The 24725-nt window shown below is 43.8% G+C and overlaps 1 protein-coding gene across 5 annotated transcripts in view; it reads right to left on the bottom strand.

The window, feature by feature from the left end:
* Positions 1-24725, bottom strand: part of LOC123611318 (schwannomin-interacting protein 1) — a 573615-nt gene that overhangs the window by 115071 nt on the left and 433819 nt on the right. For 2 of the 5 annotated variants that reach the window (XM_045503129.1, XM_045503132.1), the window contains one exon: positions 6657-7358. In XM_045503129.1, the coding sequence (XP_045359085.1) occupies positions 6657-7358 (702 nt within the window). Of the gene's footprint in view, positions 1-6656; positions 7359-7571; positions 7934-24725 lie in introns of those variants that run through there. The other 3 variants (XM_045503130.1, XM_045503134.1, XM_045503131.1) reach the window with 3 other exon arrangements.

Here is a 24725-nt window from a genome sequence, read left to right on the forward strand (position 1 = left end):
TGAAAGAGTCAGAGAGAGAATACACGCATGAGGGGCTGAGAGAAAGAGGGCAAGCGAGAAAGAATCCCAAGCAGGCTTCAAGCTCATCACAGAGTCCGCTGCAGGGCTCGAATCCATAAACCATGAGATCATGACCTGAGCCAAAATCAAGAGTCAGAAACTCAACCGACTGAGCCACCCTGGTGCCCCTGCAACCTATGTTTTTTTTTTAATCCAACCATATATTTCTTTAAAATCTTGAATACATGCTAATGGATAGAGCAGCTTTTACAGCTCTTAAACAAATATCAACATAAATTAGAAAAACAGGCAATGATGGCACTAAACATCTCAAGGTAAAATGTTGAAGCATAGAATACGATCGGCCCTGATAATTTCTGGTTATGATTAAAAAATCAAAAAGGTTTACCAATGTGATGTACTGCTCTGTAACTAACAAGGAATAAGACATAGCTGCATACCACACAGAATATTTTCACTGCTATGCCCTGCACTGCCAAATCACTTACAAACTTTACAAACTTACAAACTTTACAATATTTTGTAGGAGTAATAAAGACCTCTTGATTCAGTCCATAAAAATGGGAATTCACATAATCTAAACACAGCCCAAGTAACTACAGAAACAAACCACTCAGCCATTCAAGCTCTGTCAGTGGTGTCATTGATAGAGATGGCGTACCTGAGCTATAATTCTTACAGAATAATATATTGAAAACAACCTGTAATTACTACCGTTCTGGAAGAAACGTATCTAATTTAAAGTTTGCTACTAGTTAATGGTACAAATAAAAAGACATTATTTTCAAGTACTTTGGAAAAAACTTCATCAGGAGAATTTGCTTTCAATTAACATGTCAATTAAAATTATTCTTATCTTCTCATTAAATGAGAAAATGTACCTGTCACAGGCACTAAAAATAATAAAACCATAATTAAAACATGTTGGGTCTACAAGTAGAACTCTTTAATTTAAAAATGGGTTTTGGAACAATAGGTGTAATGATTCTGGTCGGGTGTAAGATGTGATCCTCCTACTCTCTCATTGTTGTAAAAGAGAGGGAAGCAATCCCCCCAGTCACCTGAAGAGAGAGGTTTTGTAAGTCCCCAAGGACATAGATGGAACAGAGCAACCAGTGGGAGAGGAAGCCAAGGTTATAGTGAGTGCATAAATAATCATGGTGACAGAAGCAGCTTCTTTGGAAAACAGGCAACTTCTAAAGTTGCTTACTGTATGATCCAATCATTCTACTCCTAGGTATTTACCCAACAGAAATGAAAGAATATGTTCCTATGAATGAATGTTCGCTGTACTTTCATTAGTAATAGACAGAAACTAGAAACGGGGAGCCTGGGTGGTTTTGTCAGTTGAGTGGTCTACTCTTCTGCTCAGGTCATGATCCTAGAGTCATGAGATTAAGTGCTGAGTTGGGCTCTGTGCTGAGCGTGAAGCTTAAGATTTTTTTTCTCTTCCTCCTTTCCTCCCCCATTCACGCACAGGTTCTCTCAAAATTCAACAACAACAACAACAACAACAAGGAAATTAGAAACAACTCAAATGTCCATCAACAGGGAAATAGGGTATATCCATAAAATGAAACACTACCTAGCAACAGAAAGTAGTGAGCTCTTGATATATATAATAATATGGATGAATCATAAAATATTACATGCTGAGTGAAAGAAGGCAGACAAAAACTGAGTATATATTATATGATTCTACTTACATTCATCTTAGAAAATGCAAACTAACCTGCAGTGCTAGAAATAAGACCAGTGGTTGCCAAAGGACAGGATGGGAGTATTACAAAGGGGCAGGAGGATACTTTTTGGGGTAAGAGATATGTTCATTATCTTGATTTTGATGATAGTTTCACAGGTGGACACATGTCACATGAACCCATCAGATTATACATTTCAAATATGTGCAGTTGGTTGTATGTCAATTCTACCTCAACAGTTTTTTGTTTTTTTTTTAAGAATCAAAAAAATGGGACAAGAGGGAGAACAAAGAGGATAAGTTTCTAGGCAGAATAGGCTAAACTTGGAGGACCTCAGACCCTGAGGAGAGAAAACCTCACAGAAAGACATTGAGAAAAAGAGGTATAATTATACTCCGTTTAGGAAGAGGAGTACATTGAGGCAATGGGCATCCACACCCCAAGAAGAGTGACAGGGCTACAAAGAAAGATCCAGGAGAAGCAGGAGGAAAGAGAAAGCTGACTGCTTGGGTCTGCACTGAAAAGAGGGAAACCAGGTTTCCCTAGGATTGATTGCCCACGCCAGTTCAGCAGTCATAGTAGGCAGGGAAATGAGAATTTAGGGTGAACACTAATATAAGGGGGCAGGACTCCCTTAAACTTGCCACAGCTGGTTCTAAATCTGACATCAAAAGCACCAATCCCCAGTATCTCTCTTTACTTCTTTACTGCGTGTGGCCCTACATGGGGGCCACACACCTGAGGTGATGTAAGCCCAAGGCAGGACTGTGAGAAACAGGTAGAAGCCAGATGAGCAGGGGCTGGCCAACTGGAGGAGGCACTTCTGGGGGTAGTTCTGGTTGTTGGGTTGAACAGCTCCCCTCCCCGTGGGAGCTACTGGGGATAAGACAATGGAGTAAAGAAACCTTGCTGCCCTCAAGGCTCCAACCTCAAGGTTGGGGGTTGGGCCATCAAGGAAGAGGCTGGGCCACCTGAGGCAATGCAAGTTTGTCTAGCAGGATAGCAGGAGGTAAGGTCACCAAAGCGTTTCCTTGGGGGGACTCCCTCTGGCACCTCAGAGCTCTGACCCCAAAGACAGTTCTTGGCACCATCCAAGCCCATGCTCTTTGGCTGATACCAAGCTAGAGATAAACTGCTTACATCCTACAGGAAGGAAAGGTCAACCTTAGGGTTTAAATTTGCCTCTAGGGTTTTTAAATTTGCCTCTAAATTTTCAGTAGATTAGGGAAGGCTGATGGTCAACACATTTTTGAGATCTTAGTTCTTCCTTTTGAGTGTTTTGCTGCAGCCATTATTCCATCAAAACAAATCAAAACTAAACCATGTTTGTGAGAAGAGACCCATAAATAATGGTATGTTGGTTATTTCCTAATTTATTTCTGTCCTTAATACTTACTAGGGAAGCGTAAGAGGGGCCTTGTCATTTAAGAAACCTACGGAGGTGGAAGCCTCTTTCCTTCCCTTTTACTTCAAATTGATTTTAGCATTAAAATGAGAAAAAACATAGTCTGATAGAAGAAAACCTTTCATAGATTACTTAGTGGGCCCTTAGGCAAATCACTTACTTCAATGGGCCTCAATTTTTGAAACTGTAAAATGAGAGGGTTGGTTTAGGTCTGGGTGTGTGGGTCTAATAAACCATTCATTCATTCATTCATTCATTCATTCATTCATTCAGTATTTGAGAACCTACTGCATCCCGGGGGCAGTATCACAAGCACGAGGCTACAATGATTAAAAGAGAGGCAAGACCTCTACACTACAACTTGATTCTCAAGAGACCAAAAATGAAGGGGAACCCAACAAGATGTCAGGTAGTGATAAGCACTAAGAAAACACAAGGAGTGCCTGGGTAGAGTGCCTTACTTTACTTTGGGGGGCGGGGGAGGGAGGGTGGTCAGGGATGTGAGGGCTGAGTAGTCTGGAGTGATGGGAAAGAATAAGCCACTTGATTCCCAGGAGAGGCAACCCCATGGGCAAAGCCCTCAGGTGGGAAGAGCTCATTTGGTCCTCTTCATAGGTAAAGGAGAACCTACCCCTCTTTTTCATTTTATATCCTTCCTCCAAGTAGTCTGTATTAATTCCATTTACATGTATTTATATAGAGCTTTTTAATTTTTTTTTTTCAACGTTTATTTATTTTTGGGACAGAGAGAGACAGAGCATGAACGGGGGAGGGGCAGAGAGAGAGGGAGACACAGAATCGGAAACAGGCTCTAGGCTCTGAGCCATCAGCCCAGAGCCCGACGCGGGGCTCGAACTCACAGACCGGGAGATCGCGACCTGGCTGAAGTCGGATGCTTAACCGACTGCGCCACCCAGGCGCCCCTATAGAGCTTTTTAAAGAGGAACAAAAAGGGGCGCCTGGGTGGCTCGGTCGGTTAAGCGTCTGACTCTTGGTTTTGGCTCAGGTCATGATCTCATGGTTCGTTAGTTCAAGCCCCACATCGGGCAGTGTGCTGGGGGTGTGGAGCCTGCTGGAGATTCTCTCTCCCTCCTCTCTCAAATAAATAAATAAACTTAAAAAAAAATTTTAAAGAGGAGCAAAATGTTTGATTTGAACAACTTATTCCAGATAGGCTTTCTCCTCTACATGACTCCTTTGTTATTCTCAAGTTTCTGTCCTCATAGTTATAAATTTTCCCACTTATCCCAGGCAGGAGTAAACAGCATTTAAATCAGTGTTTTTTGAATTTTATGACAATGACCCATAGTAAGAAATAAATTTTACATCATGACCCAGTGTTTACATAAAACCAAAGCAAAAGTTTTTAAAAGCAAGTTTACTGTTTTATTTCATTTCTTTTTTTAAATGTTAAGGTGATTTCATGGGTAACTTACAGTATGAAAAACACTATTCTAAACCGACACTGGCTAGTAATTTTGTTATTAACAAACCAAAAAATGGTAAAATTGATTAAACAACCTCAAAGGCTCTCCCCTCCCCCTTTTTTTCTGTGCACATACTTGCTTTAAAGAAATGGGTTTCAGGTTTTTCTGCATAACTTATGGAGGAAATGCCCAGAAGGGACATTTTCAGGGGGGGCTGGGGTGGAGAGAAGGGAACCCAAATAATGCAAATTGTTCAATAGGTGAGGAGACACCTTTGGTTTCAAAGATTGCCCAAGAAGGAAAGATTCACAAAGTCTTCATAGTAATAGGCTCTGTGTGTGTGTGTGTGTGTGTGTGTGTGTGTGTGTGTGTGTGTGTTGGGGGAAGGGATGGTGTTAAGTAATTTATTAAATTTTAAGTTCTTAGAGGGGAGTCAGTATGTACCCTACCTCCCTTCACCATAATTCAAGTCTCACATGGACAGATGTGTAACTGTAGCACAGAGAATGAGACCTTGCATTTAGCACATAGTACACAGGTGCTCAATAACATTTTGTTTAATAGTTATTACACAAAAAATATTAAATAATGGGGTTTGTTGTCATCATCAAATCCTAACTTTGCACGTACATAAATTATTATATTCTCCTGGAATGTATTAATATCATGCAATAGTAAATGAAATGTGTTTATCTTCAAGTCATTGTTTAAGTCCAAGGAGCTTAATCAGGTATTTTTCTCAGACACTAAGTGGGAAAAGGATGTTTTCCATTGCAAGGTATAATACATAGAATTGGCTGTAATGGAAAGATTCCACGTCTGCTAGTGGCCATGGTAAACAGCTGGGATTAAAATGAGTGTGTTAATTTAATAGGTAGTTTCTCAAGGGACACTAACCAGTGGGCTCTGTCAGCCAAGGGCTCTCTCTGATAGAAACCATGCCAATTTCTCTGTGAAACGTGGTTAGTGTCCTCACCCCTGAAGTCAGAAGTGCATGCACCCAATTTCCAGTAGCTCCAGGGCCCTGGAGCAGAAAAATTACACCTGCAAGCCAGCATTCTCCCACACTGCCACACAGCTGCCACACACAGAAAGCGGCTTATTGAAACCGTGTGCCCTTCAGCCCCATTTAGGGACATCATTAACGATTTCAAATTACAACTGTTGCTTTATCTCAAAACAGTGATAAATAGCGGAGCTACATTCCTGACGCTTTTAAGTCATTGATTTGCTCTCCTCTCAGGGGCAAAAAAGATGTTGAGACAAGTGCAAACCTGCCAGAGCTTCTTATTATAGATGCAGCCCTCCTTCTCTCCCTCTCTCTGTTCCACTTCAGCACCCCTCCCTCTCTGGATTTCCTGAACTGAGGCAGTGTGGCCTCCGGTAAGGAACTGCAAGTGGCTCCTTCTCAAAACAAGGAGGGCTTCCCCAGAGAGGCTGAGGCGACAGAGGCAACAACCACTCTCTCACCCTAGCAGGTCAATGCCCCCATTCCCCAAGTCAACAACAGGTCGGGTTTCAGAAAGGAACAAAGTCTCAGGGCAGGGCGGTCACCCATTCAAATTCAGGAGCATCTGCTTAAACGCGAGACGGAACAAACCCTGCTGCCATACCGGAGGTGTGGGCAGGCGAATGTGAGCGTGTGCACAGGGACAGACTATACATGGGCGAAACGTTAGTGGTAACGAAGGGAGACCCACCACGGTCGACAAAGCCACAACTATTACCACTTGAAATATCACCCGCAGGGCACTGGCTTCGGTGCCAAAATTTCCCCGGATTTATTTTCAGGCAAGTGACTCACAATCTCGTCTTCATAAGTAATTCCATTAAAATGAGTCGCCGGTTCCACTAACTCGACTTTCCGCTGCCCTCTGGCTGCCCCTCCCTCCTCTCCGCCCATCCTGCAAACCCAGACAGCTCACAGACTGAGCAACCGTACCCCAGGGTAGCAGAAGGCAGGCTCTCAAGCCCGGCCCCCACCCTCGCGGAAGGATGAATGGGGCCGCAGGCGGGTGGGAGAGCCAGGCGGACGCGTGCGGGCTGTGCGCGCGGTGGGTACGCGTGTGTGCGCGCGTGGGCACGCACCCCCGGCCAACTTACGGAGGTGGAGTTGGTCCTGGTTTGGCCCTGGTTCCGCACCTCCTGCTCCCGGAACTGCAGTCCAGCCAGATGCTTCTCCAGTGCCTCCCAGTCCATAGGGGGCACCGGGGGCTCCTCCGGGACACACGTCCCGCCGTCCGTGGGCTGAAGGCAGAGGACCCCAGTTGCCGGACCCCGGCCGCCGCGTCGGCCCCGCGCGGGCTGGGGCTTCTGGACCGCCCGGCGGGGGCCCCGAGAACCGCTGGGCCGGCCGGCCAACACCACCACGTTGCCATTGTGCCTGAAGTCCTGGGGGTCGTGCGGGTGGAGGTTGCCGTTGGGCACGGGGGGCGGCATGGCAGTGGTGGCGCCCTTGCCCCCGCCGCCGCCGCTGCGGGTCCTGGCGCTCACGTCCCCCGGCTCCCGGGCCGGACAGCGGTCATCCCGGTACCCCCGCTCGTCGCGCTCGTCCTCCTCTTCCTCCTCCTCCCCGTCCTCCTCCGGCGCCCACTCATCAATCACCTTCTTCTGGTAGACCGGGAAGGGCTCCTCATAGTCCTCCAGGGCAGACACCAAGTCCAGACTGCCCCCCGGCGACGACGAGGATTTGCACTCGGAGCAAGGGGTCACTTTGGTGGAGTTGGACTGCGAACTGGTGCGGCTGCTGCTGCTGCTGCTGCCGCCGGCGTCACTGCCTAGATCCATCCCATCCTCTCGGTAATCCTAGGGGGGAGGAGGCAGAGAGTGAGCTGCCGGGCCGAGCCTGCTCCGGCCCCCCGCCACCCGCCGCGAGCACCCCGGCCCAGTGCCCCGCGCCTGCCTGGTCGGAGGTGCACCCCCGAAGGAGGCCTGGGGACGGAGCCGGCACCAGCTTGAGGCTTCCCTTCGCCCACCGCCCCCCCCCCCCAACAACCATACTTCCTCCCAGTAACTAACCCTCAGATTAGCAAAGGGGGTGCCCAGCCACCAGCGCTCACACTTTCCATAAGAGGGGCCCCGGGGCGCGCATGGACTTTGTTGTAACCATTTTGCGCCGGGAGCACCCCTGCACCCCGCCCCAAGGATTCTCCGAGAACCAGACACTTTCCCAGAGAATTATAATTCCCTGGGGGCGGGACCGAGAAGAAGGTGGGCGGCTACTGAATTCGCACCTCGTTCCGGGCGCCGAGACCACCCCCCACTCGGCCCCGCCTCGCCCCGCCCCCGCCGGCGGCCGGGAGCCGGCTCGGTTCGCCAGCTGAGCTTTACTTTCTAAGGAACCGCAGGCAGCTCGGAGGTCTCACTCCCGCCTCCGCGCCTCCCTGACCGGCCCCTCCTCGGCCCGCCGGAAGGCTCGGGGTGGGGGTGGGGGTGCTCTCAGCTTTCGCAGGAGAGGGTGGCTCTCCCCACCCCAAAAGGTGTGCGGGGCCGGGCGCGGCGGCGGTAGCTGCAGGCGCCGCCGCCGCCGCCGCCGCCGCCGCCGCCGCCGCCGCCGCCGCCGCCGCCGCCGCCCTGGGGGAGGGAGGACGCGCCCTCCCGGCGGCGGAGCCGGTCCCGCCACCGAGCATGCCCAGAGGCTGCCGGGCGCGGCGCAGTCCGTTCTCCCGGTTTTCGCGGCTGCAGTCTCAGGCGGGAGGCGGGCGGGCTTGGGTTCAGAGAGGTCGGGAAAAGGCCGAGGGAAAGGGGCTCGGGGCGTTAGGGATGCAGACCTGGCCAATTAACAGGGGCGGCACCCTGGGGAGGGTGGCGGGTGTTAACCCACAGACACACACACAAAGATTTTCTGGGCGCGTTTCAAGCCCTCTTTTCGGGGCTCGTTATTCTGCCTTAGCCTCCCGGTACCCCAAAGCGCGGTCGCGGCGCATGCTAACCCACGCGGAAGTCCCCGAGTGATCCGGTGAAGGACCTCCCTCCCCCCACACGCGCACAGACACTAGCCCTTGTGGGAGCCCGAAGTGACGTGTGCTGGGTGGTCATGCACCATCATTTCCCTTCCACCTTCCTCGGCCACTTCCTCTCCCTCCACCGCCCTGCTCCAGTCGCCTTGCCCGCGCCCCTTCCAAGTTCAGGCTGTGGGCGGAACCTGTTGCTTTAGCTCACGCTTCCTTCCCGCTACCCGCCGCACGCTGAGGATGACCTCAGAGAGGTGTGTGTCTGGGGAATGGAGAGCTAAGTGGAAGATGGGACTGATACCTGGAACGTTGGTGAAGAATCTGTTCTAAAGGTTTAGGCGAACCTCTAAAGTCCCTTTTGGCCGCCTCCAATCAAGGAGACATTAAAGGAAGGGAAGACGTGGATATCAGGTGACCTGCTCCTGGCACTTGCACTGACTGCGTCCTTAAATTTTTCTGGAAACCGAGTCAAAGAAACCTATGCTGGGTTTTTCGGAATGCACACTGGTTCCCTGAATTTGGCAGCTCATCTCATTAGGGACAAGGTTCCTTGGAGTGAAGATACCATCACTTGGAAAGCATAGATGGGTCATAGAGCACCTTTTCAGGGTTAGAAATTTCCTGTGAACCAACCAATGCTGACTTGTAAGAACTGGGAAACAAGGAAATGCCCTCTTAAGTGTTCACAAACACACATGTGAGGTGACGGATGTGTTAACTAGGGGATCCTTACACACTGTATGCTTGTGTCAAATAACCATAGCATGCATTTTAAATATTTAACAATTTTATGTGTCAATTATACCTCAGTAAATCTGAAAAAATTCAAAAAGAAAAAAAAAACCGAAACAACCCTAGCACTTAATTTTACAATGGATTGGGGGAAAACCAGTTTCCCTGAACTTCCAGATTTGGGCTGTTACTAATTATTCCCAGTGAATTCTAGCTTGGACCAGGCCACTACCCTGGCTTTGCACCCTCCAGAGGGAGGACCAGGGGAATGCTTGGAATTCTTTAGTAGGGAGTGGCTGCCATCCCGACTTTTCTTCTAGGTCCTAATTGGGACTTGGTGCAGAGACCCTTTGTTTAAGTGATTTCAGTGAAGTGTGACTCTTTCCAGTCCTAGGTAGGCCTGAGCCAGGGAAGATAAACTAATCTTTTAACTTGCCTGGAAGCAGCAATCTTAATGAATACAGGAAAAGGGGCCTCTGGTCTGGCCCCTTTACAGCTCTTCTGTAAAACAGGACTGATTATAATTTCAAATGTCTTTTATGGTAACATCTGTAAACAGCCTGCCTTGTGCTCCAAATATGGTTTGATTTTGAGGTTGCTGTGAAGCCCTGGGTCAGCTGGCTGCCCGTCCCCCACCCCCTGCCCCGTAGGATGGATGTGGCCCTAAAAGTGTTCAGAGATGTGGGTAGGAAACACCGGGTGCTGGGAACTAGATAGCTGCTTTTCAAATCACCATGTGAATTGGCAAGGGTTAGGTCAGGAAAAGCTCACTGCTCTGGGGCAGAACACAGGTAGACAGATAAGTATTCATCAACTGGAGTGATAAAAAGTTGTGGTCTCAGTCCCAATTTTTAAACATTAGGACCTCCTCAGCCCCCCACCCAGATTCCCTCCTGGGCTCCTACTCATCTCCCCTGCTGCCCAGATGGTCTGTGTTCAGGGAATGCAAAATAAGGCCTTAGAAAAACATTTGGCAAGGTAAATCCACTGCCAAAAACGCATGGCATTTCAAAGCCAAATATCTCTGAATTATCTGTCCTTTTAAATAATTTTCTGACCAGATATTCTGGATCAGATGGGAAAGTACCAGGTTTCGTTTTTTCTTTTCTCTTCATGCAAGGTGCCTGGCTAGCCCAGTTTCCATTCTGTTTCCAGCCTTCCATCTCCTGCCAAGAACTGTCCCATTTTGGAACAGAAAGCCCTGCCAATTCCTAGGCCGGCGACAGTCTACAGATATGTCCAGCAGGATGGAGAGATGATTTGGAAAGTGATTGAAAGGTCCTGTCTTCCTGTTTATAGGACCGTGTCCTCAGGTTAGGAGCTTGTGGCTTACAGACTTAGATTTTGTCCCCTGCAACCTTTGTAAATTAGACATCAGAGATGTGAGTCAAGTGGGTGTCATCGCAAACCAGCACCTTCCCCCATCAATCACCCCAGTCTGGACCACTGTGTCCTGAAATTACTAAACAGTCTCCCTACTACCTATGCCCATTCTCTGCATGCAGCCAGAGTGCCTCTCTGCAATGCAGGTCTCTCCCAGCTCCTTTAAAGTCCCCTTGGCTCCTCATTGCCCTTAAAGGAACTGCTTCCTGCCCAACCTCCCCCCCCCATTTCTTTTGGCAAATTTCTACTTATCCTTTATGTCTAGGCTTAAATGTCACTTCCTCCGGGAAGGCTCCTGATTCTCTGTACCGCCTGCCTAAAAGGAAGCAGGTAACTTTCCCATGCTCCAGAGATATTTATTGCACTCATCATAAATGCTGCATCTACGTTGCTGTTTAATTGCATGTCTTCTCTACTAGACTCAAGAAAACCATTTTCTGCCAAGACCCAGGCCACACATACATATAAAAATATTTAAAAGTTTCATAAAACCCTTATTTGTAAATCCTATCCTAATTCATTTAGAAGAAAATTTGCTCACACTTCACCATTGACTTTATAACCCTTAAATGGATCAGTGCTCCTACTGGGAAAACATACTCTAGAGGAGTAAATACTCTAAGGGAGTAAATACTCTAAGGGAGGAGCTATTTCTCTGTTTTGTTCATGATAACTGGAATGGTATAGAAGCTTCATCAATATTTGTTGCTGCAGGGGCACTGGGGTGGCTCAGACGGTTAAGCGGTTATGAGTCCAACTTCAGCTTAGGTCATGATCTCATGGTTCTGGAGTTCAAGCCCCGCATGGGGCTCTCTGCTGTCAGTGCAGAGCCCACTTCGGATCCTCTGTCCCCCCTACCCCCCCACACCTCCCCTGCTTGTGCTCTCTCGCTCAAAAATAAAAACATTAAAAATATATATTGGATGCTGGGATTATTAATAATAACATTTAATTTTCAAAAACTCTATGAAGAAACTAGTATCCCCATGTACAGGTGAGATTGCTGAAGATAGTAAGATTAAGTAACGCGGCCTAATGTCAAAGAGCTGGGAAACTAGGTGGCATAGCCAAGATTTGGACCCAGGTAGCTTGGCTCTAGAATCTTGGCTGCTAGTCACTCAGTGAAAGGCTCACTACCCCTTGGTCTGCATGCAAATGGATAAATTCACAGAGCAAAATGTCAGAAAGGGCTCCTTGCAGCAAGTTCAAAGGAGTTCTGAGTCTCCTGCCCTGCAGGGGCTCCTTGGGCAGTATTTCTGTCTATGCAGAGGAGAAGGCAGCTGGCAAGAGCAGCTGTTCCCTGATGCACACATGTGCTCCACCTCCTCAACTGTCAACAAGTTCAGAGCTATTCGGCACGTTGGGAAACTTAATTGTGTAAAAGAAGAGTACAGACACCCTGGAAAATGAAATTTCCAATTGTATGAACTACATGCTTTTAATTTCCCCGCAAAGCAAATCCTTTCAGAAGGTAGCCACCATTAGTTGGGATTTTCATTTTTGTCATGAACGGAAAACTGGAATAATACTCCAAGGGTAGGGATGACAGCATGTTCCTAGGAGGTCAGTGCTATTTATAGGATGTTAATCTGTAAAGGCAACATTTGAGAAAAGGCATGACTGAAATATTTAAATTGTAAGGAGTATAGATAGCTGGGAAAAAGGTTTATTTGCAAAAGTCCCAAACTAATTCTGAAATTATTGCCCCTAATGCTGCACCTTCTTTCTCTAAGTTGTGGCATTTAGAGTAATAAAGAAATGGCTGGCAAAGAGGTTTGTATTTCATCTTTATTGCATGAATTACATGCAAGTCACATGCAGTATACAGATGCTCTCCTATTTCATCACCTGAATTTAACTACATGGTAATATGTAGCAGCACTGTGGGGCCAAGTGTCCTGGATATAGAACATCTGGGCTTAGTTTCCAGCCCTGTCTCTAACCAACTTTGTGACCTCAGTTTCCTCACGAAGGGGGCTAGACTGCATAGTCATGATGTTACACAAATAGTCAGAATTATGAGTAAGTGAATGAACTAAAAGGCTTCTTCCAGCTTAAAGACCCTTTGGATTTCATCCTAGACACTATGGGAAATATGGTATAAAACTGTCTCTGAATGGTTTCATCATGTTCTCTGTTGGGAGATACAAAGTTCGTTTCTCTATTAATTTAAAACGAAGGTCTCTCTCCATTGGGCAGGTTGAATGCATGGCATTTCTCCTTTATTTCTGGAGAGCCAATGGTTGATTTTTAACTTTTAGTCTATATTTATAGATATTTTGGAGATGGATCCTATATACACCTAATTTTTTTCTTTCTTTCATTTACAGAGCTATATATTTTTTAAGTTTATTTATTTTGAGAGAGAGAGAGAGAGACAGCATGAGCAGGGAAGATGCAGAGAGAGAGGGAGTGAGAGAGTATCCCTAGCAGGCTCCCCACTGTCAGCGCAGAGCCTGCTGTGGGGCTGGTACTCATAAATCGTGAGATCATGACCTGAGCAGAAACCAAGGTTCAGATGCTTAACCGACCGAGCCACCCAGGCACCCCTACATAGCTAAATTTTAATGAAAAACATCCCTTTAAAAAACATTAACATCTTAAATGTTTAGGTTCTCTAGAAAACCATGAGATTGCACTTATTTCCTGCATTTTCCGCAATAAAAATGAAATGGCAAAATTTAGACAACCTCAGCCCTTAAAAGATAGCTCCAATGACCTATTTCCTAAACCTGAAACCAGGACAGTTGGCTTGACATATACCAAAGTGCTTACAAAAACTAGGTGAATGTATGAAATGAAGATTACCCTAAAAAGTCTACAGGTATTGGTGAATAAGGCAACTCTAACTGACACTGATAGTATCTTTCTTTATCAAGGAAAAGTCACACAGAGAGTGTCAGTCAGGACCTCAACATATGGCCGCACAGATTGTACCCTGTCTGATGCCAGGAGGATTGTGATCTGCACCACAGGTGCCTGCCAAGAGGGACTGTTTGGCACCTTTGCCTAGGTGGTGGGGTAAATGGCACCCCCTAGGATTGTGCAGTGCACAATTTGCACAACAGTAATCAGAGGCTCTATTGGGAATCTCATTAGAAGGAAATTTGTTCTCTGTTGAGGAGATTGGAAGAGGAAGGCTGCTGTTCTTTTCCTAATAAAGTCATACCTCAGATCAGATGGCATTGACAAAAATTCAACTTATTTAAACACTCCTCATCTTTCTTTTTCCAGAAATTCTTTGTCATCATATTCTACCTTCCTTAAGTTCCTAGCAATTCTTGAAAATGCAAATCTGTAAGCAACTCTGAATTTATTTTTTGAGCTTCACTGAAGGGCATATATTACATAAGAGGACATTTAGGAAAAGCTACGAAAGTTTGTAGACTCATTGCATGAGCTCAGGGAAGCGTTACAAGTCATAGGCACTGAAACCACGTGCACATGACCCCAGTACAAGACGCATTGCCCCAGAAATTGTGTGCCTTGTGCCTTGATGTGTTATGCTGTCAAAGAGGAACATCCTCACAGGATGCACTAAGAAGTGAAAACTCTGTTCTGGTCACTTCTCTATATAACTTTGGAAGTGTTATCAAATCAGAAAATAACTACTGGCATTGTCAGTGCAATCCAAGCAGGAGGAATGTATCTGAACGTGAAGGAGGAGGCAGCTTGGTGGAACAGGAGGGAATTCTTCCAAAAGCCTTGGCTCTGCCTCTGAGTAGCTCTGCATTTATGGGCAAGACAGTTCCCTCAGCTCTTTGGGCCAATGGTCTTATCATGAAAGGAGAGTGGTATGAAATTGTTGGAAGTCTCCAAAGGTTAGGCAGGTAAGGTAAATGAGTGAAGTAGGCAGCATTGGTGACAGGGAGTTCTGGAGCAAGTCACTGAGCTACTGGACAGCACAGCACACAGCATCCACATGAAAATGAAGAACAAAAAGCATTTTTATCTTCAGTTTACCCCTGGATCATCACTTGGACCTCTGCTCTCAGCTTTAGATGCCCAGAGTTCTAAGACTACATGAAAATGAAAGAGTTAGGGAAACTATGCATCTTGGCTTGTATAGGATGGTCCTGCTTTTATCCTGGCATCTTGTCCTGGCATAATTATGAACAGCACCCTTCTTCACTCTCAGAAGCGTCCCAGTTTACATGATAAATCAAATGATCACTCAAGGCATGGGGGAATGTGAAAACTGTTCAACTTCACTAGTAATCAAAAAGATGCAATTTCAATAATAATGAGGTTACATATTGCCTATAAAATATTTTTAAATTATTTAAAACATAATATACAATGTCAGAATGAGTGTGATCGGGGGTGCCTGGATGGCTCAGTCAGTTGAGCGTCTGACTTCGAACTCATGAATGGTGAGATCATGACCTGAGCTGAAGTCGGACACTTAATCAACTGAGCCACCCACGCACCCTTGATAAAATGTTTTAAATGTCTTTGCAAAGTTTATACCCCATAACCTGTTAATAATTCAACAAGTATTTATGGAGCACTTACTACATGGGTGGCCCTGAGAGATACTGTGGTGAAAGAGACAGACACTATTTGCCCAAAATGAAAGTTCACTCTAGTAGAGAAACAGACATTACAGCAGAAAAAAGATACCCAACAATTTAGATTACAATTTGTCATAAGTACCCAGAGTAGACTCATACAATGCTGAGAAAGCACGTAGGTAGTGTGTGTATTGGAGGTTGCATCAGAAAAAGGGTTGGTCAGCTGAAGAAGAGGGAGGGTGTTAAAGGCAGAAGAAACACCTTAAACAAAGGGTTTGAGGCTGATAGAAGCCTAGCTTACGTGAGTAGCTGAAAGAAAACCACTAGGTTGGAACAAGAGAGTAAGGGGGAGAGTGGCAAGAGAAGGGGTTGCCATTAAGATCTTTATCCTAACAACCGCTTAAGGACTGTAAAGGCAGATTGACATTTTTAGAAATGTTCTCCTCGGTAGAGAACTACCAGAGGATAGAAGGACCGAGAAGGACAAGAGTGGATGCAGAGAGACCAATTAGGAAGCAAATATAGTAGTCCAGGGAGGAGATAAATGTGGTTTAGGTGAGGGTGGGGAGATGGAGAGAAATAGAAATATTAAAGATATATTTAGATGGGAGAATTAACAAGACCTAGTGACGGAATAGAGAGAGACGTCACTGATGGTTTCCAGCTTTGTATCATAAGCAATTTAGTGGAAAGGTGGTATCTCTTCACTGAAATGGGCAACAAGGAGGGGGTTTGGTAGCAAGCAAAAGAAGGGATGATATTGAATCATTTTTGGACATTTTCTATTTGAGATGGTATAAGACATACAAGTGAACATGCCAAGTAGGTATCTGGATATGTGTGTCTGGAGCTTAGCAGAGAGATCTGGGGCTAGAGATGTAAATATGGGAGATTGTATTTGGAAGCTTGGGTATAGGTGACATGTCTGCCGACAGAGAGAGTAGGAAGAGGTAGGTCACATTTCTATCCCCGAGGAACTCCAGGGTTGATAGATCTAGAAGAAAAATGAGTTTGTAAGAGACAAGGAACAAACTGGGGGGAGGAGACAATAGTTACTCTTTTAAAAATCTAGCCTAAGGACACAGAAATGAGGATCTATATTTATGCATAAAGACGCTCAATGTGGCATTTACAAGAGTGAAAAATTAGTTTCAACCTAAATGTCAAAAAATGGTAAGATATTTAAATAAATTGTGACACATTCATTCTGTGGAATAAATGCAGTCAAATACAATGCTTTTGAAAATCATAATATTAAATGACTAAAAGAGGATATACTATCATACATACGTTATCCACATTTTAAAAAAGTAAATGTTTATTATGCCTAGGAAAAGATGTACCACATGTTAACAGTGGCTAAAGATGGATGGTAATATTGCAGGTGACTTTGTACCTTTGTATCTATTTGTATTTTCAGTTTCTTTACAATAATCACAAAATGGGTAGTAATATTGTTATGAAACAAAGAGAAATTATGCAGATTTATTTTACTTAAAACGAATGCTTCTGAATTTGTTGAAGAATTCCATTAAAAACAACTGTTCAGATGAACTAGAATTTATTTGTATAAATTCTGCGATGAATCCTTTTATAAAACAAATCATTTTCTGGTTCCATAAATCACTTGCTAGTTTGAAGTTTTTGAATGTCAGATTTTATCTCAAAATACGGATTGGTCAGCACACTTCTGAAAGAAAGTTTGAGGTCATAATGGACTGAAGCAGGGGTCAGCAAACTTTTCTGTAAAAGGGCTAAAAATAGTAAATACTTTTGGCTTTGTGTGTCATATAGTCTGCTAAATTCTTTTTAAAGCAACCCTTTAAAAATGTAAAAATTCTTAGCTCTCAGGTCATACAAGAACAGGTTGCAGGCTGGATTTGGCTCACAAGCCATAGATCACTGACCTCTGGACTAAAGGGTGAATGCATAAGAGCAATGCATAATACTTTTTCATTAAAAGTTACCATAATATTGTAATATCAGGACTGAATCTTCAATTATTAGAGTACTAATAACTCTAACAACCCAAACTGGGCTCATTTTTGAACACAAAGCTTGGGTTCATTTTCAACACAAAGCAGAGTAAATGGAAAAGTTCTAAAAAAAAAAAACACTTTTTTAAAAAAGTTTACATATCTTTAATAGAAAATCCTATGCAAATATGCCAAAAAGTTGGCATTTTTCATCTAGAAAGTAAAAGCTAAAGGAAAATTTATTTATTTGTACAATGAGAATCTTTTCCTATTTCTTCTGCAATCTTGGATTTTTGGTATTATGAGGGGAGTGTTGTTGTTATATACAAGAATCAATTCACTTGTTCATGTCACAAATCTGGGAGCCGTCCTTGTTCCCCTCTCCCCAATCCCCATTCCCCTCCCCCTCCATCACCAAGTATACTTAGTGCTGTTAGTGCTCCAAGCAGGTCCCTGTTCCTGGCCACCATATCAACCCCCAAACTGCTGCGAGTATTGGCTATAAGGGCTCACGGCTATCCTGTGTGGTCCAATTTATCCATCCACCCGCATCGAGCCAGGCATACCATCTGATCCACATTGTGCCTGGCACTTCCTGTGTCCCTATCCTGCTTCTCTCCCTTCCTTATAGGTTTATCTCTCAGTAAACCACCTGCATCCAAGTCCCTCTCTAAGCCTTTGCTTCTAGGGAACCTGACCTAAGACACCAAGTCTTAGTGAGTCTACTTCTTAAATATATTTGACTTTCTGACCACTATTTCTGCTTGGAGAAAGGGTACTGGGCCACAATTACAACGTTATTCTAATCTATGAATAAATTTCAAAATTTAGTGTATGATGTCAGGAACTTTTATGAATATTAGGAAATCGTTTTTATAAAATTATGCAGCAGGGATCTGATAAAAACACCCATAAGGATAAAGAACTTGGAAAAGGTTTAGCTTTCAAATGACATTGCTATTAGAATTATTGTTAATATCATTAGTACCAGCGAGTGGAAACAGCTGCATCTCCAATACTATCAATTCTGCTAATTGTTACTGCTTATATTTTTAAAATTATACTAATAACTAATAGCCTATAAATAATCTTCTATTATAAGACCTTTCCCTTTTATTATACTTTAATAGGATCATTGATGCTTAGTATGATGTGACTATTTGCTGACTCCAAAGAATACCTTTATTAGGATATGCATATGTGTTCAATTTATCTTCTCAATTACACCTACATTAAAACCTTCAAAATTAGGTTTGCAAAAACAGGCTCTGTGCAAGCAGTGGAGCCTATATGACTTGTGACCTCCTGCTCCATTGCATTCTGGTTAATGATTCACACTAACCTTCAAGGATAAGCACCAAGTAAATCCAAGGGTTTTGGGTGGCTCTTGGGGAAATATTCACATAGTGCCAAACAGTTTGAGGACTAGACCTTGTGCAGGGTGGGAGCTGGAAGCGTGATGGACACATATCCACAGATAGGGAGATAGTGCGCAGAAGCACATTTTCCCAATGAAAACTTGGCAGTTTTTCCCGACTCCATCTAAAATGATTCTCTCTCCACCTCCGTTGTGGGAGTAGGAAATTAGCCACTTCTGTATTTTGTCAATGAAATGCAATTTTCGTCAACTTATTCATAATTATAACTGGTAAATTTATTATGAAAACAAAGCAGACCATTCTTCGGTTTAATAATCATTGAAATGGGTCATGTTTAGTTAGCCATTATTAGTAAATAAATTACCCAGCAAGAGAGGCTAACATGTTCTTTTCTCCTTACTTTGTGGAGAATTGGTTAAAAACAAAACAAAACAAAACAGAAACCTGTCAGTATGCTCTTATTTAAATAGAGGCGAGTCTAGATTACTTGAATATAAGGAGTCTGATTTTAGGAATTTCTTTTCACTCTCATAAAATGACTTCAGTGAGTTATAGCCACATTTTTCAACCTGAGCATAGGCATGATTGCCCAATCTCCTCCCTCATGCGTGGTGGAGGAGACAGAGACAGACTCTCCCTCAGGTAGGAGCTGGGCGCAGGGCTGGAGGGCAGTGGGTTGGCCTGAGCTGGCAGGTGGGGCCAACAGGCAGTATCTGGGCCCCTATAGGTGGCTAGGCCAAGTCACAATTGCATGGCTATCACCTCCAGGATTTTCCCATGCTACATTCCATGTCTACTCCTATTTACATATGATTTTTCTTTAACCAACTCATTTTTAAAGTCACTCAAAAAAGAAACTTTGGGGGTGCCTGGGTGGCTCAGTTGGTTGAGCATCTGACTCTTGATTTCAGCTTGGGTCATAATCCCATGGGGATTATGGGACTGAGCTCTGCATCAGGCTCTGCACTGAGTGTGGAGCCTGCTTAAGATTCTCTCTCTCTCTCTCTCTCTCTCTCTCTCTCTCCCTCCCTTTCTACTCCTCTGCCTCTCTCCCCACCTTATACATGTTCTCCCTCCCTTTTTCTCTCTAAAAAAAATTAAAAAAAAAGAAACTTTATATCACTATGATTAATGAAATATAAGTATTATTTGGTAAAAATAGAAGTGAAATATACATCTGCATTTTATCAACTTTAAGCACACTTTAAAAAATAATTTTAACCCCTCTGAAATTGGAATGTGTCTTAGAATCCATGGCAGCTTGCAATTATAATTAGCAACCTCTCTGTTGTTCTCAGCAGCACGTAAAATAATGATGTGTTTTACATATCAATGGTATATTAGATTTGATGAATATGGTAAATTCTATAAGAACAATGTTATTAAACTTGTAAAAATGAAAACTAAAAATGCCGAACAAAAAAAAAATACATCAAAATGACATATAAAATGTATGGCTGCAAATAAGCTTCTTTTTGAGAGGAATGGCACTTTTTGATCCAAATAGCTAGATACCCTAACTGATGGTTTCAGACAAAGATAAGGTTTCACACTGATGACACAAATCTGTCAGTTTCTATATCACCCCACATTAAAAATCTGAACTTGCATGAGGATATCATTGGACAGCTCACCAAATATTTAATTATTTTTTCTGTAAAATATAACATAGTTAAGTGTACCTATACATACTCTGCAACATCAGGAAGTGACATTTCAACATATCACTGAATTAAAACAGAGATGCCTGTGGAATTCAGTGTTTGGGAATCCTTCCTTATTGATGTTATTCCTGGCTGTCTATACTTCTAACGGGCATGGCCAAGGGTTCAGTTATTGAGGGCTAGAAACAATTGATGATTATATCTGAGCACCTTGCCTCTGGTTTATGAGGTCCAGGTAAGGTTGATTACCATGGCACTACCTATATTTGTTTCGTCCTAACCAATATTCTCTGTGAAATCACAGGTTTTATGTGTTCAATTCCCCTTCCTCCAATATTTATGAATATAAACACAAGACTATCAAAAGACACTTATCTGAGTATCACCTAAAAATTATTGTGTACCACACTCTGGGAAACACTCATCTAGATGAAGCACCAAATAGAAAGGACTCAGCAGAAACAGGGACTATTGGGTTACAGCTAGAACCAGATGGGACAGGTGGGTTAAGAAGGGCAGTTAGGAGGCAAAGACTGGAAAGGCTGCCCAGGACCAAGAGCATTGACCCAGACCCGTAGAGAAGGCTGTTGGGTAGGGAAGTGCTACCTTAAGAAGATAACAGCATTCATCTATGTGTTCCTCTGTTCATTCAGTTACTCATTCATTCCAATACCTACTGTGTGTCAGGCACTGGGTTGGACTCTGGACAGAAAGAGTTGAAAGAGGTCAAAGAGCTTACATTCCAGAAAGGAAACAAAGAATATCCATGATTTCAGTTGGGTTTCAAACTATTTGGGTGGACATGGTCAAGAGTGCTATGAAAAAGATGTTGGGGTGCCTGGGTGGCTCAGTCGGTTAAGCAACCGACTCTTGATTTTTGCTCAGGTCATGATCTCACAGTTCATGAGATAGAGCCCTGAGTTGGGCTACATACTATGAGCGTGGAGCCTGCTTGGGATTCATTCATTCTCTCTCTCTCTCTCTCTCTCTCTCCCTCCCTCCCTCCCTCCCTCCCTCCTCCTCCTTCTCCTCCTCCTTCTCCCCCACTCATATGCGTGTGTGCTCTCTCTCTCAAAAAAAAAGATTTTTTAAAGTTTATTTTAAGAAAATAAATACAATGAAAAAAGATATTGGAGGGAGCATTTAACTCAATGTGGACAGCTCAGGAAAGCCTTCTCAAAGGAGTGATGCTTGAATTGAGTTTTGAGGTACAAACAAAAGTTGCAGAAGTCCTCCCGGGGCCAACTGATGAAAAGACATTGCAATCTCAGGGAATAGTATGGCCAAAAGTTTGGAAGTGTAAGAAAGCATGGTCTGTTACCCACAAATAACTTGAAAAGACAGTAAGTATCAGAGGATATTAGAGAAAGAGGCAAGACATGGCAGGAAAGCAAGAGCTGGATGTGAAGGATACCGAGTTTGAACCTGAACTTGAAACTAATAGGGACCTGAAGGCTTGTAAAACAGAAATGGCTGGATTATATAAGTGTTTTATATTTAGACTGATGAAAAGTACATTCTGTAACAAAACATAACCCGAAAGCCTTAGCCAGAGTTCTGGGGGGTCAGCATATGGAGATCTGCATCATTGTAGAAATAATTTGAAGTATAATCAAGGAAGAGTGGGCTGCTGAGTAAGAGTGGAAGTATAGATGATTAGCATTGCTGATGGGAGGCACTGGACAAGCCACACACAAGCACCATGAAACCTCCCAGGTGAGACTGAGAGTTTGGAAAGAAAAGAAGAGGAGAAGCAAGTGCTAAACTTTGCAATGAAGGCAGAGGGATGGCTGAACCAACAAATAACAACGACAAGGACAGCTGGAGTCCTCAGGTAATTCATAGGATCAATTCTATGTCTTTATATCTATATTCGTTTGTTCTTTTTAAATACATTTTTATTATGTAAACACTTCAAACATTTACATAATTGAATAGTATAATAAACCCTCATGTACCTATCACCCAGCTCTGGCGACTATCAACCCTTGGCAATCTTATTTCACCTATAACTGTCCTACTCCCCCACACCCACTAGATTTTTTTTTTTTTTTTCAGTAGGCCTCGTGCCCAGCGCAAGGCTTGAACTCACGACACTGAGATCAAGACCTGAGCTCAGATCAGGAGTTATACGCTAAATCGACTGAGCCACCCAGGTGCCCCACCCACTAGATTATTTTGAAGGAAATCTCAGACATCATATTATTGAAGACAATGGTCTTTTTTCTCAACCCAAACTTATATTGGAATTATAGGATATGATGAATCTTGTACTGTGGCTAACTAGAAAAACACTGAAAATTAACAAATACAGAAGGAAAGTCTACTCTAATTTAAACAGAAATTAAATCTAAGAAAATATGAACATGATTATCAGTTAAAGAAAGGAGTAAAACAGAATAATTTATAAATAACATGGATTTGGTAAACAAGGTTATTAACAAAATCTCATGACATGAATTAAACTAATGAAGTTAAATATACGAGCAGGAAGCATACAGAAATTTAATTTAAAAATGTGGAAAGCATCAAAGAAGTAAGCTATGAAATAACTATGAGATGGGACAGAAAAACCTAAAAGCAGAAAGAGACCTAGGCCCAGGATACAATGGGGAAGCAAATTAAGTGTAAGTTAGAATATAGTGCAGCCCATTTAAATTTTTTTTTTTTCAACGTTTATTTATTTTTGAGACAGAGAGAGACAGAGCATGAACGGGGGAGGGGCAGAGAGAGAGGGAGACACAGAATCGGAAACAGGCTCCAGGCTCTGAGCCATCAGCCCAGAGCCTGATGCGGGGCTCGAACTCACGGACCGTGAGATCGTGACCTGGCTGAAGTCGGCCGCTTAACCGACTGCGCCACCCAGGCGCCCCTAGTGCAGCCCATTTAAAAGAGATCCCAGTTGGGGCGCCTGGGTGGCTCAGTCGGTTAAGCGTCTGACTTCAGCTCAGGTCACGATATCACGGTCCGTGAGTTCGAGCCCCGCGTCGGGCTCTGGGCTGATGGCTCAGACCCTGGAGCATGCTTCCGATTCTGTGTCTCCCACTCTCTCTGCCCCTCCCCCGTTCATGCTCTGTCTCTCTCTGTCTCAAAAATAAATAAACGTTAAAAAATAAAAAAATTAAAAAGTTAAAAAAAAATAAATAAAAGAGATCCCAGTTAATTTCTCCATTCTGTAATTACTTACTGAGCACCTGCCACACATAGGGCAGTGCTCACTGCTCCGGAATGTCACGTGCCTTTAGTAAACCATCTTTGCTGCTTAAAGACAAGGCAACAAGTGACCTGGGGGCAAGCAGCTGTGTCTACCTGATTCTGCCTGAACCTCATCCAGATTCTTAAACACCTGGCTTCTTGAGAAAGGGAGGCAACTGGAAGGGGTTCAAAGAAGTGGAACAGAAAATAATTAGAGGAAGAGATTGATTTAAACAGAAAGATCAAAGGAATCAAATATAGGGAACTTGGCTAAGCTAGGGCTCAAGGAAAAAAAAAGAGCTATTTGAGGCATGTAAAGAGTGAAGCAAAATAAGAAATACTGAGCTGGTGCACAGAGCATAATGGAGAGCCCTAGGCTGGAAATCAACCCAGGGAAAGGCAGGCAGAGGGCAGGGCCAGGTGCTTACCTGCACAGCACGGTACAACAGCCGGATTGAATACATTCTGATATTAAACAGGCTTCTCTTTGATGGCTACCTTGTGTTAGAACAACAGCTTCAGGAGAGCAGACATTATTTTCAACCTTTCAACTTTGGAAAAGAAAGTGTGTTAAATCACTCCTGCCCTGGCCAGCAGGATAGGGAGCACAGGAGATGTATTTTCTCTCAAATGTAATTCCTAAGTAAGTTGTAATGTTCCTCACTCCCACAAAGTTTTTTCCAGTCAGCAAAAATTTTACCAGTGAAGGCAGAGAGATAAAGAGGGAGTGAAGAGAGAGGGGAGAGGGGAGAGGGGAGGTAGTAGGGGGAAAGAGAGAGACATCTGTATTGGCTCTATGGTTTCTGTTTTAAGTTTTCACTTAAGGTCTTATTGGCTTTATTTTGGCAGCTGTTTTTAGTTACCAATCAATGTCTTTCAGACCCTGGGTCCTTGTTTTTTTGGAGGGGTCAACTTTATCTGTTTATTTTAAAATACATCACACATACAAAGCAGGATACAAACACATATATACACAGTTTAAAGAATAATGATAAAATGAACCCCATCTCTCCATTTTAAGTCAGATCATTCTGGAGTCCCTGATGCCCTGAGTATCCTACCTTGGTCACAGTTTTCTCTCTGCCTCTCTCTCCCACCTCACAACACTATCCTAAAATGTAGCTTAATCCTTTGCCTTTCCTTATAGTCTAACTACAAGGTATTTTTGAGAGTTTGGCTAAGTTACTCCATGGTTTTGCTGCCTTGTCACCCATTTTGTTGGCCAAGTGGCCTGTGGGGCCTTCAACTGACACTAGCCCCCCTGGGCAAGCACATGCCCTAGACAACAGCCCACAGAGTCACAAGCAAATGTATGCTCCTGATATGACACCTCTAATCGAACTTGTGATCACCAGTGTCCCTGCTTCCCAGGGTCT

Source organism: Leopardus geoffroyi, chromosome C2 (assembly GCF_018350155.1).
Source record: "Leopardus geoffroyi isolate Oge1 chromosome C2, O.geoffroyi_Oge1_pat1.0, whole genome shotgun sequence".
In the NCBI taxonomy this organism is placed as follows: domain Eukaryota; kingdom Metazoa; phylum Chordata; class Mammalia; order Carnivora; family Felidae; genus Leopardus; species Leopardus geoffroyi.